Source organism: Nannospalax galili, unplaced genomic scaffold (genome assembly GCF_000622305.1).
Source record: "Nannospalax galili isolate Female #2095 unplaced genomic scaffold, S.galili_v1.0 scaffold179, whole genome shotgun sequence".
NCBI classification, from domain to species: Eukaryota; Metazoa; Chordata; class Mammalia; order Rodentia; family Spalacidae; genus Nannospalax; species Nannospalax galili.
This window is the reverse complement of record NW_008342627.1, coordinates 1,072,730-1,086,636: the sequence shown is the minus strand read 5'-3', so window position 1 is coordinate 1,086,636 and position 13,907 is coordinate 1,072,730. Positions and strand designations below refer to the sequence as shown.

At 49.7% G+C, this 13,907-nt stretch overlaps 1 protein-coding gene across 2 annotated transcripts in view; it reads left to right on the top strand.

The window, feature by feature from the left end:
• The window catches only part of Usp13 (ubiquitin specific peptidase 13), a 121,523-nt gene that overhangs the window by 63,270 nt on the left and 44,346 nt on the right, over positions 1 to 13,907 (top strand). For both annotated transcript variants that reach the window (XM_008838657.3, XM_008838656.3), the window contains 3 exons: positions 4,266 to 4,337; positions 4,899 to 4,992; positions 13,472 to 13,597. In XM_008838657.3, the coding sequence (XP_008836879.1) occupies positions 4,266 to 4,337; positions 4,899 to 4,992; positions 13,472 to 13,597 (292 nt within the window). The remainder of the gene's footprint in view (positions 1 to 4,265; positions 4,338 to 4,898; positions 4,993 to 13,471; positions 13,598 to 13,907) is intronic.

Here is a 13,907-nt window from a genome sequence, read left to right as displayed (position 1 = left end):
ACACAGTTATAAACGTGGCATAGTCCATGTAGGGAAAGGGAAGGAGGTGGTCAGAGAGGACCCTGTGCAGAGGGGTCGTACACACCACTCATGGCTCTGTGGGGAAGATGGGGCCGAGGGACAGCAAGCTTGACGTGGTGGGGACCCTTCTGAAGGCATGCTCCATGCATCATATTATTTTGATAAATTCTTACCCATATCTCTGACTTATCACTTGAGCAGGGACTAATACAAGTCCATCTTACATCATCGTCATCATGATCATCATCATTATTTGAGATGGAGTCTCATTTAGACCAGGCTGACCTCAAACTCCATAAGAGGCTAGTCTTAAAAATCATGATCCTCCTGCCTCAGTCTTCCAATTGCTAGGGTTACGTGTGGGTACCACCGTGCCTGGTTTTGTCTTCAGCTTTTCTTTAACTCTACATCCCTGGGTTGAATTCTTCCAGCTCCCATTTTCTTAGCTTAGTGAAGCTTGGTCCAGGGACAGTGTCTCTGTTTTGTAAATAGAAACAGTGTCTCACAGAAAGATTAAATTACTTTAAGAGCAGCTCGGAGGAACTCAGAAATGTGTCTCCTTGATGCCTGTCTGCCCCTTGAACCTAGTTTATATTTGATAAGAATTCTTAATGATCAGATCTCGATAAACTGATGTGAAAATTCAATAACAGATTGTCAGATTGCCAAACGACATTGTTTTCTTTGATGACCAGTAGATTACTGAAGGTATAATCTATTACACATTGCGGTTATGTATAATCTAGAACAAATACTAGCTACCATTCTGTATTTTAGGTTAACTTTTTTGTGATAGGTTATTCCTTAGCAATTAGAGGACATTTGCTGGTGAGTGGCCTTTGTCAACATCAAAGTCTTGTCCCCAGCGTTGCCTGAAGCAGACCTGTTAGCCAGGTTCATATTCCCGGTGTGTATTGTTGGGACAAATTTTGTGATGTGATAGACACTCTTGTCATGGGAAAGCTGGTATGCTCAGCATGGCTTTTATTTATTTATTTATTTATTTAATTCTATTACTTTTTTTTTTTTTGTCTTTTTGAGACAGGGTCTCTCTGTAGCCCCAGCTGTCCCAGAACTCATTATGTAGACCAGGCTGGCTTTGAACTCACAGAGATCCACCTGGCTCTGCCTCCCGAGTGCTGGGATTAAAGGTGTATGCCACCATGCCTGGCTTTAATTCTATTTTTAAAAAATATTTTATTATTCTTATTCTATTTTACCTGTATGAGTGTATTGTCTGCATGTATGTAAGTGCACCTGTGTGTCATTGCAGTGCCCCCAGAGATCAGAAGAAGGCATCAGATCCCCTGGAACTGGAGTTACAGATGATTGTTAGCTCTGGGTGCTGGGAACTGAACCCAGGTCCTTTGCAAGAGCACCACTGAGCCATCTCTCAAGTCCTGTTTTGTTTTTGAGACAGGGTCTCCCTGTACCCCAGCTGGCCTGGAACTCACTATGTAAACCAGGCTGGCTTTGAACTCACAGAGATCCGCCTGCCTCTGCCTCCTGAGTGCTGGGATTAAAGGTGTGCGCCACCACACCCAGCTTCTCATCAAGTTCTTATTCCAGGATTCATAACCTGGGCCACATGCATCTCACAGACTTCATCTGTGTCTGTATCTGAGTAGTTTTGCTCTGAGGCTTGGTTTTCCTGTTGTCTGCCAATCTGTCCCGGGAACATTTCTAGATGAAATTGTTGTCCTAGTGACACAGTCAGAGCCGTTTCTCAGGGACTGGCCCTCAGAGGCCTGGTCTTCTACCTTTGATGTGGGTATACAGTGTGGCATATAGATTGTGAGTCTGAGGACAGGAGGTTCCCAGAAGTGTCTGGAAGTTGGGGGATCTGAATAGAGTCTTTGCTAACTGTAGCATTTCGTGGTTCTCTGTTTGGGATTCATTGTAGTATTGTCTGTTAGTTTTCAGGACTGACAAAATGAAGGCTTATTTTGGCTCACGTGTTTGGAGGGTTCCAGTCCATGTTCAGTTGGTCCCATTGCTTTGGGGCTGCGCTGGGCAGTATGTGGTGACAGGAATGTGCAGTGGAGACCCACTTACCTCATGAGTGCTGTGAAGGTCGGGGAGGTCCCACTGTCTCCTCTGAAGGGGTTCCCCAGTGACCACATCTTCTGAATAGACCACACCTCTTGAAGTGCCATCACTTCCCAGTAGTGCCACAGACTGAGGCAGCAAGCCTTCAGCCATGCTCAGCCTTTGGGGGATGGATATCCAGAATGTGGAACACATTTCCTGTTTGCTTATTGGTAATCATTTGTGGAAATTGATGGCATGATTTTTCAATGCTGAAATGCAGCTCTTTTTTAAAAAAGGTTTAGTTTATTTTATGTGTATGTGTGTGTCTGAGTACATGTATGTGCATCACATGTACAGGCAGTTGTGGGCCACCATGTGGATGCTGGGAATTGAACGTGGGTCCTCTGGAAGAGCAGCAAGTCCTCTTAACCACGGAACCAGCTCTGCGGCCCGGGAATGCAGCTCTTCCTCAAAGGGAATAAGAGGCAACTGTTTACTGTTGAGTCACATGTGAGTGAGCATGTTCAAGGAACATAGGCTCAGGCCCTCCTGGAGGACGTGCTGCACTGTGATTAGTTACAGAATGAAAAGTCATAAATCCAGGCCTTTATGAAGCACATTGGTGCAGGTTACAGCAAATGGGGGAAATCCCTGCTGTAGGTATCAGTTACTGCGTGAGATTCTCAGCCTTGGGTTTGTGGAAGCTAGGGACTTGTTAGGAATACATTTTAAAGGTTTTGTTAGTTACAGGATGTTAGGTCAGACACACAGGTGGGTAATGAATAGCTTTCAAAGTACTAAAAATAGCTCAAGATAATTTATCTGGTCTGCCACATTTTAACTCTATAATCTCTTCAGGTTCAGTCTTTTGGTTTATAGATTCTTTGATACAAGTATAACTTTTCTTGTTCTCTGGAACCTTCAGTTTACAGGTGATAGAAGTACATTTGTTCAGCAGATGTGTACAGAATGCCTTTCCATGCCAGATGCTGCCGTTAGAGGAGATACAGCATAAAGTCTCGGTCTTCATGTAGATTGGATCCTCACATGTAACTCCCAGAGTCACATAAACAAGAATATGAATAAATCGTATACTTCCAGATATTGATGCAGGTTAAGAAGCTAAGAAGAAAGCCAGCCAGGGAGCTGGGAGTAGGTGGCCAGTCTTCCTTTGGATGAGTCAACAGGCCTGAGAGAGTCACTGAGCATCCAGGAAAGAGACTGCACCTGGCCTGGTCTTGAAGCAGAAATGAGCTCGGCTTGCCACAGGGCAGCGGGGGAGGCAGAGTCAGAGCATCATGGGCAGAGGGAGAGAGGTGACAGGTGAGCTCAGAGAAGCAGGCAGAGTTTGCTGCATGAGGCAGGAGGCTAGCCCGGGCTACATAGTACCACCATGTTTCAAAAAACCACAACGTAAAGAAGATGGTGTGAACAGTGCATGAGCCCTGGGAGTGGAAGGCGTGCCCATGAGTTAAGATTAGAGCGTGAACTGGGCTGTGAGTCCAGTGAAGACAAGTAGAGGTTTCTGACCAGGGGGCAGGGGAGGGTGGGGAGAGGGCGTCACGTGGGGAGACATAAGTTTTTGACCATACTCCGTCAAGAGGACAATTGTTGAAGGATGGAGACTTTCAATAAAGTGACAGAGCAGGATTATCACACAAAATACTGTCAGTAACCTTACCTGATTTGCTTGGAATAGGGTCTTACTATGTGGTGCAGGCTGGCCTTGAACTTGGAATGGGGTCTTACTATGTGGTGCAGGCTGGCCTTGAACTTGGAATAGGGTCTTACTATGTGGCGCAGGCTGGCCTTGAACTTGCGGTCCTCTTGCCCCAGCCTCCCATTTTCTGGATGCTGTTTGTTTTGGAGGCCATGATTGTGATGGCATGAAATAGTAGCTCTTGACTCTAGCAGTGTTAGAGAGATGTGGGGAAGTTTTGAATGAATTTTAACTCCTAAGCCTCAGTCTCTGATGAGGAAGTTTGCACATCTCATGGGTGTCTCTGTGGAAAGTTCTACAGAGACTCTAACCAGGGTGACACCCTTCGATGGAAGCTTCGTAATTTTGGGAAGGGCTGTAAGTCTGTTGTGGAGGGTCTTGGGGGCCTTTCCTTGGGCATGTGGTTGGATGATGGCAGAATAGAAAGTCTCACAAGAGCGACAGCTTGCTTTTCTTGTGTTTCTGTGTTGTGACTGTCTCTGTTGTCTCCTAGGTATGTAGGAAACCTTCCAAGAATATTTGACTACTCACCACTAGATCCAACGCAAGACTTCAACACACAGATGTAAGTGCCAGGTGCTTGTGTTTTATGTTTTCAGTGGGGTTTTCACAGTGGGTACTGCTGAGCTGCAGAGTTGAAGACGGTTCCTCCTTCTTCTTTACTTTCTGTGAGTCCAGTGTTCTAAAATGGGTATTTGTGAAGTTGGAGAGATTGCTTAGTGGTTAAGACCACTGGCTGCTCTTGCAGAGGACCCAGGTTCATTTCCCAACACCTACATGGCACTTAACAACCGTCCTTAATTCCAGTTCCAGGGTATCCAATACCCTCTTCTGGCCTCCACAGGAATTGCATGCATAGGTGCCCTTGCATACATGCAGGCAAAACACTCATACAGAAAATAAATAAAATAAAATGGTATGTGTTACCTTTATAAGAAGAAATTAATAAAGTTGTAAAGTACTGAGGAAACTTTGAAAGTGAAATCAGAACTGAGCAGCATCAAATCAGAAGTTACCTGGGAGGAATCCAGGTACAAAGTGGCCAAGCTTGTTGCTCACCTGTAATCTTTCTACCTCCGAGGGAAATAGCAGTGACCATTTTGTTTTGTGTCTCCCTTCTGTCCAGGACTAAGTTGGGACACGGCCTCCTCTCAGGCCAGTACTCAAAGCCACCCATGAAATCCGAGCTCATCGAGCAGGTGATGAAGGAGGAATACAAGGTATATGTCCCTGTGTGTCGGGGTGACACATAGGCAGGCAGGACTTGGGTCAGTGATGTAGCTCTTCTGTGTGTTAGCAAAAGGCAGCTGTACGTTCACTTAGCTCTTAGATAGTGGCTTCATTTCAGGGAGAGTGGGGCCTTGGGCCTGCGCTCCAACAAACTGCGGTAAGGAAAAGCCCACTGCCCACTGATTCGGCCACACACGGGGATATGTGTGCTCTCATTCATGGTCTTCATTAGACAGAGCTGAGAAAGAAGACAGGAAGCTTCAAGAGCAAACACATCCCCTCAGTCCTGCCCTTTTAGCCTTCCTTAAACTTCAGCTGAGCCCATTCCCCGTGTCCTTCCTTCCCTTTCTCCCTGTTTCTCTCCACTACCCCACCCCCGCCCCGCTCCCCAGAAGGGGTGCTATGTAGGTATGTAGGTCAGTGTTGCATGACTTTTCTTGTGGACATATGAACAAACTTCCCACCCTAGGTAGGGAAGCCACAAAGACCATCGTAATGATTCCACCTAAGTCTAGTTTGGTGAACCAGTGAGTTTACTGGGGAATATTTACAGGAATATGAATGAGGGGCTGCTTATAGGAGCATGGGGCACTTAGACAGTGACACACCAGAAAGCCCACCCCAGTCTGGTCACTGATGCAGGAATGCTGTATCTTTGGAGCTCCTTGTTCAACTTATAGGCAGCTCCAGAAAAGTCTCCTCTGCCTCAAGAATTGTTTATTGTTTATATAACCTTAGGGAGGGGCCTTGTGAATCCTGTGTCTTCCTGAGTCTTGTAAGTTTTGGGGGCTTTATAAGTCTTTTGAGTTAATGAGGGACTGTTTGAATTGGGAGACAATATCAACTACACAGCAAATGCCCAGGTTGGCCTTGAACTCTTGATCCTCCTGCTTCAGCCTCCAGGTTGTTTGGATTTCTCTAAAGGCTTTTGTCAAAGGGCAGCAGGTGGATTTCTCGGTTCCTCCCTTGGGGAGAGCTGGGATGTCCTTGCTAGGAGAGTGCTGGCTAGTTGTTGCTAATTGATGGAATAGTTGAAAATCAGGTTTAGGGTGCCTGGGGCTGCCCTTTCCTACCTGGGCTTCACTGTGCCCAGAGCCCAGGGTTGTCCTTGCAGCCTGCTCCCTTTGGACGGTACCTTTGGAACGCACAGTGCACAGCTTTCACGGCTGGATTCAGCAGGCCTGACTCTTATGGTGACCATCATCCTGAGTGGAACCCAAGCCCACTCTTCCAGCTCCTGATTTCTCTTCAGAGTACTCTGTCATCACTTAGTGGACAGGTCTTTTCGTGCTGGGTCTCAAGTGTTTGACCTCTGTGCCCTCCATGAGGTCAGCCATCCTTAACTAATGTAGCAGACTAAGAGCCCAGGTGCAAAGCTGGTTCATTCCTGTGTGTGTGAAGCCAGCTGCTGGTGGAAGTGGGCAAAGGGGAGAAGGAACGTGTGGATGGGGCATGGCCACCAGTGATTTGGGTGTGGACAAGAAATAGGTTGGGAAGAGGGTGGGGAGGGGAGCAGCCCCTCTGCTCTTGGGAGCCCGGGGTGGGGGGGTGGGCAGGGAGAGCTCAGCTTCCCTCAGCTTCCCAGGTTGCCCTGTTACTCAGCTCTGCAAGGTAACAACAGCTCTTAATCCACCAGAGCCTGGGGGACTGTCACTGGGGACCTGACGAAGGAGATGGTTTGGGCTGGTGGATGGGGCCACCCATGCTTCCACTCTGAGCTTCTGTGAAATTTTGAAGGGTGCCTGTGGATAAAAGAAAATTGTGCCTGGATCTTGTTTGTCCTGGGCTATTGTCCAGGCTTTGCCAGCCTTGCGTGCATTCCCCTGTCTGGTGGAGGAGGAGGTGAACTGGGAGTCAGAGCCTGGGTCCTGCAGAGCTCTGAATCGAGTGTTGTGACTGCAGGCAGGGCGTGGAACCACTGAACCTCAGCGTTCAGATGGCCGGATGGGTGGAGATGGGGAGCACTTTCAGGTATGGGCTTGCTAATGATGGTACATTTCGTGACTGTTGCTGTTTACATTTCGTGACCATTGCTTTTTTAAAAATATACTTTATTTTTATTTTATTTTATGTGTATGAGTGTATTGCCTGCATGTATGTAAGTGCACTCATGTTGTGCAGTACCCACAGAGGAGAGAAGACGGCATCGGATCCCCTGGAACTGAAGTTCCAGATGATTGTTAGCTGCCATGTGGATGCTGGGAATTGAACCTGGGTCCTCTGCAAGAGCAGCCAGTGCTCTAACTGCTGAGCATCTCTCGAGTCCCCCATTGCTGTGCTTTTAGAATCTCTCTATTTGAGAAAAGGTGAAAATCATCAATTTAGCAGTGTTTGGAAATAAAACTGAGTTTTGCTCCTGTTATGTCCTTGACCGTTGATGGAAAGGTTGTTCTTATGATCATACAGACAACTGCCTGCAGCCCTGTCTGCCCTCAGCACTGGTCCAGCAGCAGTTGTCAGTCCTTCTGGAGTCCCCAGGGGCCAGGAGGCGGGTGGAAACCCGTGCTCTGCCTGGCTGAGGTGTGGCTAGCAATGCTTGGGCCATTTTTGGCCTCAGAGTGTGTTTTGCTTGGCTTATGTGTAATGTCCAAGCTCCACCCCCTGTGGCAGCAACCCTGCTGTACACAGGAAGCCAGGATCTCCAGCTGGCTCCAGTCTCTGCGACTTGTCACCTCACTGCTGCTCCTGGTATTTGGGTCGGTGACCTTTGGTCTAGATGACTTGTAAACCCTTCCCTGACGTGCTGGTGGTCTGGAAGAAAGAACCCTGAGGGACTGGGGATGTAGCCCAGTTGGTAGAGTGTTTGCTAAACATGCATGAAACCCTGGGGTCCATCTCCATCACCACATAGACTGGGCATTTGGTGTAGGCATCTAAGCCTATCACTAAGGAGATGGAAGAAGGGAGATCAGAAATTCAAGTTCATCCTCTGCTACAGAGTGAGCTGAGGCCAACCCGGGCTACACAATACTCTGTCAAAACAAACAAAAAACCAAAAAGAAGTAAAAAGAAAAAAGAATCCTGAATATTTCTATGTGATTGGGTACTGTGTGCCCCTGTGTGACTGGGTACTGTGTGCCCCTGTGTGACTGGGTACTGTGTGCACCTGTGTGACTGTGTGATTGGGTACTGTATGCCCCTGTGTGACTGTGTGACTGGGTACTGTGTGCACCTGTGTGACTGTGTGATTGGGTACTGTATGCCCCTGTGTGACCCCCTGTGTGACTGTGTGTGACTGGGTACTGTGTGCCCCTGTGTGACTGTGTGACTGGGTACTGTGTGCCCCTGTGTGACTGTGTGTGACTGGGTACTGTGTGCCCCTGTGTGACTGTGTGTGACTGGGTACTGTGTGCCCCTGTGTGACTGTGTGTGACTGGGTACTGTGTGCCCCTGTGTGACTGTGTGACTGGGTACTGTATGCCCCTGTGTGACTGTGTGTGATTGGGTACTGTGTGCACCTGTTTTGGTACTGTGTGCCTTTGTGTGTCTGTGTGACTGGGTACTGTGTGCCTCTGTGTGACTGTGTGATTGGGTACTGTGTGCCCCTGTGTGACTGTGTGTGACTGGGTACTGTGTGCCCCTGTGTGACTGTGTGATTGGGTACTGTGTGCCCCTGTGTGACTGGGTACTGTATGCCCCTGTGTGACTGTGTGTGATTGGGTACTGTGTGCCCCCGTGGGACTGTGTGATTGGGTACTGTGTGCCCCCGTGGGCCTGTGTGATTGGGTACTCTGTGTCCCTGTGTGACTGAGTGATTGGGTACTGTGTGCCCCCGTGGGCCTGTGTGATTGGGTACTCTGTGTCCCTGTGTGACTGAGTGATTGGGTACTGTGTGCCCCCGTGGGCCTGTGTGATTGGGTACTCTGTGTCCCTGTGTGACTGAGTGATTGGGTACTGTGTGCCCCCGTGGGCCTGTGTGATTGGGTACTCTGTGTCCCTGTGTGACTGAGTGATTGGGTACTGTGTGCCCCCGTGGGCCTGTGTGATTGGGTACTCTGTGTCCCTGTGTGACTGAGTGATTGGGTACTGTGTGCCCCCGTGGGCCTGTGTGATTGGGTACTCTGTGTCCCTGTGTGACTGAGTGATTGGGTACTGTGTGCCCCCGTGGGCCTGTGTGATTGGGTACTCTGTGTCCCTGTGTGACTGAGTGATTGGGTACTGTGTGCCCCCGTGGGCCTGTGTGATTGGGTACTCTGTGTCCCTGTGTGACTGTGTGATTGGGTACTGTGTGCCCCCGTGGGCCTGTGTGATTGGGTACTCTGTGTCCCTGTGTGACTGTGTGATTGGGTACTGTGTGCCCCCGTGGGACTGTGTGATTGGGTACTCTGTGTCCCTATGGGACTGTGGGACTGGATACTGTGTGCCCCTATGGGACTGTGTGATTGGGTACTGTGTGCCCCCGTGGGACTGTGTGATTGGGTACTCTGTGTCCCTATGGGACTGTGTGACTGGATACTGTGTGCCCCTATGGGACTGTGTGATTGGGTACTGTGTGCACCTGTGTGACTGGGTACTGTGTGCTCCTGTGTGACTGTGTGATTGGGTACTCTGTATCTCTGTGTGACTGTGTGATTGGGTACTCTGTGTCCCTGCGTGACTATGGCTAGATGCAGTATGCCCCATATGTGACTGTGTGACTATGTACTATGGGGCACATATGTTACCATGAGACCAGATTCCATATGCCCCGTGTGTTACTGTGTGACTGGATACCGTGTGCCTTGTTTAACTGTGTGACTGGGTACCGTGTGCTCTATATGTTACTATGGGACTGGGTTCCATGTGCCCGTGTGTTACTGTGTGAATACACAGCTACTTCAAACATGTTATTTTCAGGAGAAGTAGGTTGCTAAGTCTCCAATTTTAAAATGGTTTGAAAGCATGGCGTTGCTTAATTTACGCTCAAGCGGTTTTGAACCTGGTTTTATAGAATCTCTGTGTGAACTGAACATTGTGGTGGTTGAGCATGAGGCTTGGCAGGAATCCCCCTGAAATCACATGTACAGTAGTCTGAGCCACATCATACACGGGTGGGGCCACCTGGTGATGAGGGCGTGGTGATGTGGCCGTGGGCCAGCATGGTGTGGTTGGTGGAGCTGCAGCTAACACGGTGAAACCCATTTGTGGAAGCCAACAGCTGGTCAAGGCGTGCCATGTCGCTGGTCAGGCGGCTCCTTCAAGTACCGTCTAAGTGCTCAGCAGTTCTCAAGTGGTAAGTTAACTGTTGAACAAAGGATTTAGAAAAGTCAGTTGAGGGAAAATACAGAAGGAAAAGTGTGCAGCAGAAATACATGCCATCGAGTCACGTTCCAGGCACGGGCGAGTTCTTGCTGCCTGCCTATCACAGTGTCCTCGAGTGAAATGTCTCCTTTCAGTTCTGACACACGGTGGCCAGGGACCAGCCAGTCCCTTCAGGATTTACTGACGTGTGGACTGCTCCAAGCTGCTGCTGTCTGAGGTCTGCGGCGGAGACTGATGTCACATACACCTCCAGTCGCAGGCTGTGTGCGCAGGCTTTTGTGAATGTGTGAGCAGAATGTGCACAGATGTGGACAGACATTCCCCGTGGTGCTGCCAGAGCAGCTGTCGGCATATGCAGGCTTGGGGGTGTGGGGGCTTCAGGAAGACGCACCCCGGGTCCAAGACAGCCGTCTTCTCTTTTTGCGCGGACTCTGCCACGGGAGCTTGGCGTGTGTATGCCAGAAACAGCAGTGGGACATCAGGGGAGAAACACGTCTGTCCCCCTGTCAAGGAGAGATGATCAGCATCACCTCACAGGTTGGAAGAGTTAAGCAGACATTAGGAACTGTGCTGACACGTGGTGTTTACCCACGCTCCTGGAACCGTATCAGCTGTTTAGTAGTGCTCCCTGTGCATTGAACGAACATGTCAACACCCGTCAGCCATTCTGCAGAAACAAGATGGCAGCCCACATAGTGAAGATATGCCCAGCATTGTGAGTGAAACTACAGCTTCTACATAGTTCCCAGATGGACAGGGAGTGAGGTTATTAGGTCAGATGTAAACTGCTTTTCTGTAGCCTTGAAAGTGCAGCTGAAGGCCCATGAACCGGCCGCGTGTGTACAGGATCCAGTCCGCCAATGGCCCAATACTGCCCCTCATCCCAGGACTCCTGGCCTTGTTTCAGGCTCTGCATGTTCCCTAACTTCTACTACAGGCACACGTACAAGTCCTGGATTCAGAGTCCTCCATAATGCTCTGCGTGAGCTTTACAGAAGTTCTTTCAGCAAATCAGGGAGATTCGTCAGATATGAATGGGAAACCGTTGCTTAGCACATGTCATGTATGTTGGACAGTCACTATATGCAGAGCTGACTTTTGACCTCAGGGGGATAGATGGAATTTCTTTATCACCTGTTCATTTGTGACTCCGAGATCCTTTGTGGACTCTAGACCATCCCACCTGCTAAGCTCTACAGCCAGGCTGGGGAGGTGGGGCAGAAGCTGACCAGAGAGTTCAAGAGAGAAGAGGGGCTAGAGAGGTGGCTCAGCAGTTAGGAGCCTGTAGCGCTCTTGCAGGGGACCCAGGTACAGTTCTCAGCAAGTGCATTGGGTGGCTCACACCTGCCTGTAACTCCAGCTGCAGCTGATGCCCTCTGACTCAGCAGGCACTGACACTCATGTGCATATACCGCCCCCCAAATAGATACGTAATTTTTTTTTAAAGAGCAGATGACAGCTTGTGCTGTGAGCTGACTGATGACCCAGACGGCAGGCGAAGTGGACGGCAGGCGAAGTGGACGTCAGGGAGGAGCGTGTTTTGGAATCCAGCAGGTGGAGGGCTTTTCAGAGCACGTTCCCAGCGGCCATGCTGTGTGTGAAGGAATCACTTCTCAGGCTGGGCTTTCCTGTGAGGATGGTCTCACTGTGACCCAGTGTGTGCTGGAGGCCCACTTCTTTGTTCTTGCTGGAGACAGACGAGTCCTAGGGTGACAGTGGAGCCGGGGTCCACTCTGTCTCAGCCTTCTCCTCTGCGTGGCAGTCTCATTGAGAACCGTGTGATTGGAAGAGCTGTCTGGCTCTTCTCTGCCTGTCTGGTTCCCTAAGTGGGAATGAGTGCACCACCTTCCTCCCTGGGTTTATGTATTGTTAAGGTAAAAAATAATGAACTTTCCAGGGGCCCCAGGGAAACAGTTCCCACCCGTCACCAAAGAAGGCATGGAATCTTTCCAATGATTTCCTTAGATTATCGGCATTACAGAGTTCATTCACATCAGTTCCGTGTTAAAGCTCCTTAGGGCGCAGGTCTTAACAGCAGCTGTGTGGAACGGTCAGTGTTGATAGTTTGCCTTTGCTGCTGTGATTGTGTATTTGCTGTGTGTGTCTGGCTTCCTCTTACCTCTCTACCCGCTTGATCTCCAGCATCTTTTCTCGTTGCTAGTGTGGTTTGGTGCCATCTTGGCCATTATGTGTCTTGTATCATGGTTGGCGTTTTTGTTGGGACACAGTGTTTTGCTAGAGATGTCATCCCACCTCAGGGACCTCTCATGGATCTTTCCTGCCTTACTGGCCTCTGTAACCTTCCATCCAGGTCATGCCCTGAGCCTCCTCCAGCAGGTGCTGGGTCCTTTCCTGGGGAGCACGGCTGCCTTAAGCTACCCTTCTACCCCTGGGGAAAACTCAACACCCTTGTCCTGCCAGCGGTCCCTCCCACACTGCCATCCGGCTGCCCCTTCCTTCTCCTGGCTCTGGCAACTCCCAGCATGCTGGTCACAGTGGTGCAGGGTGGGCTTGTGAGCAGAACCTCCTCAGAAGTTCACTGGCCCCATGGCTTTCTGTAAGTACCCCAACCATTCTGAGGCCCTCCCTCCTGTTCCCCCAGGGGAGCAGAGGGGAGATGCTACAGGAAGCACCACCTCTTACCTTCTGACAGAGAGTCCATCCTCCCTAGTCCATCTCCAGCCTACTCAGAAATGAGCTGTGTCAGGTCCCATGAGGATGGGCCCTGTGGCTGTTTAGAAAACAGAGCATTGGTCACCCATGCCTTTGGCTCCGAGTACACAGGGAGAGTCCCAGTATATGTGTATGCTTAGATACACAAGTGTGTGTGTGTGTGTGTGTGTGTGTGTGTGTGTTTGTGTGTAATCTTATGTATCCCAGGTTAGTCTTGAACTTGCTATGTAGCTAAGGATGACTTTGAACTTCTGCTATTCCTGCCTCCACCTCCAGAGTGCTGGGATTACAAGTGTGCCCCACCACACCTGCTTTATGCAGTGCTGGGGATGGAAGCCAGGCATTGTGCATGCTAGATGAACATTCTACTAACTGATAGCCCTGTTCGCACGTAAGGTTCATAGAGTGCCTGGTACATGCTAAGCACCCTTTGGTCCTTGCTTGTACCCTTGCATCTGAGGGGGCAGGGTTCATGGTTAGCATTGATCCACTTGTCTCTCAGGTCTGTGAATGTGTATGGAGGAGCTGTATGCTGATTGTATCTTTCTACTCCAGCCTCAGCAAAATGGGATCTCTCCACGCATGTTCAAAGCCTTTGTCAGCAAGAGTCACCCAGAATTCTCCTCCAACAGACAGCAAGATGCTCAGGAGTTTTTCTTGCACTTGGTGAATCTGGTGGAGGTGAGTCTTGGGAGCGCTGAGCAGGGCTGCCAGAAATGCACCAGCAGCTCTGGAGATGGCTTGACCAGAATGACCCCCACCTCATCCATGGGCATCTGGCTTCCAGACGCTGCCACGGTCTGTGTGGCTTTCACACTATGTGTGTTGGGAGTGTTTGGGGCTCTGGACAGAGCCCCTCCTGGGACTCATTGTCCCGTGACCACGCAGGTGATCACACCTTCTTGCAGCAGAATTGAATCACATGGGACACTGGGCTTTAGAGGACACAAGGACTTCCTGAGTAAAGCCTTTCACCCATGCCACCCCCGCC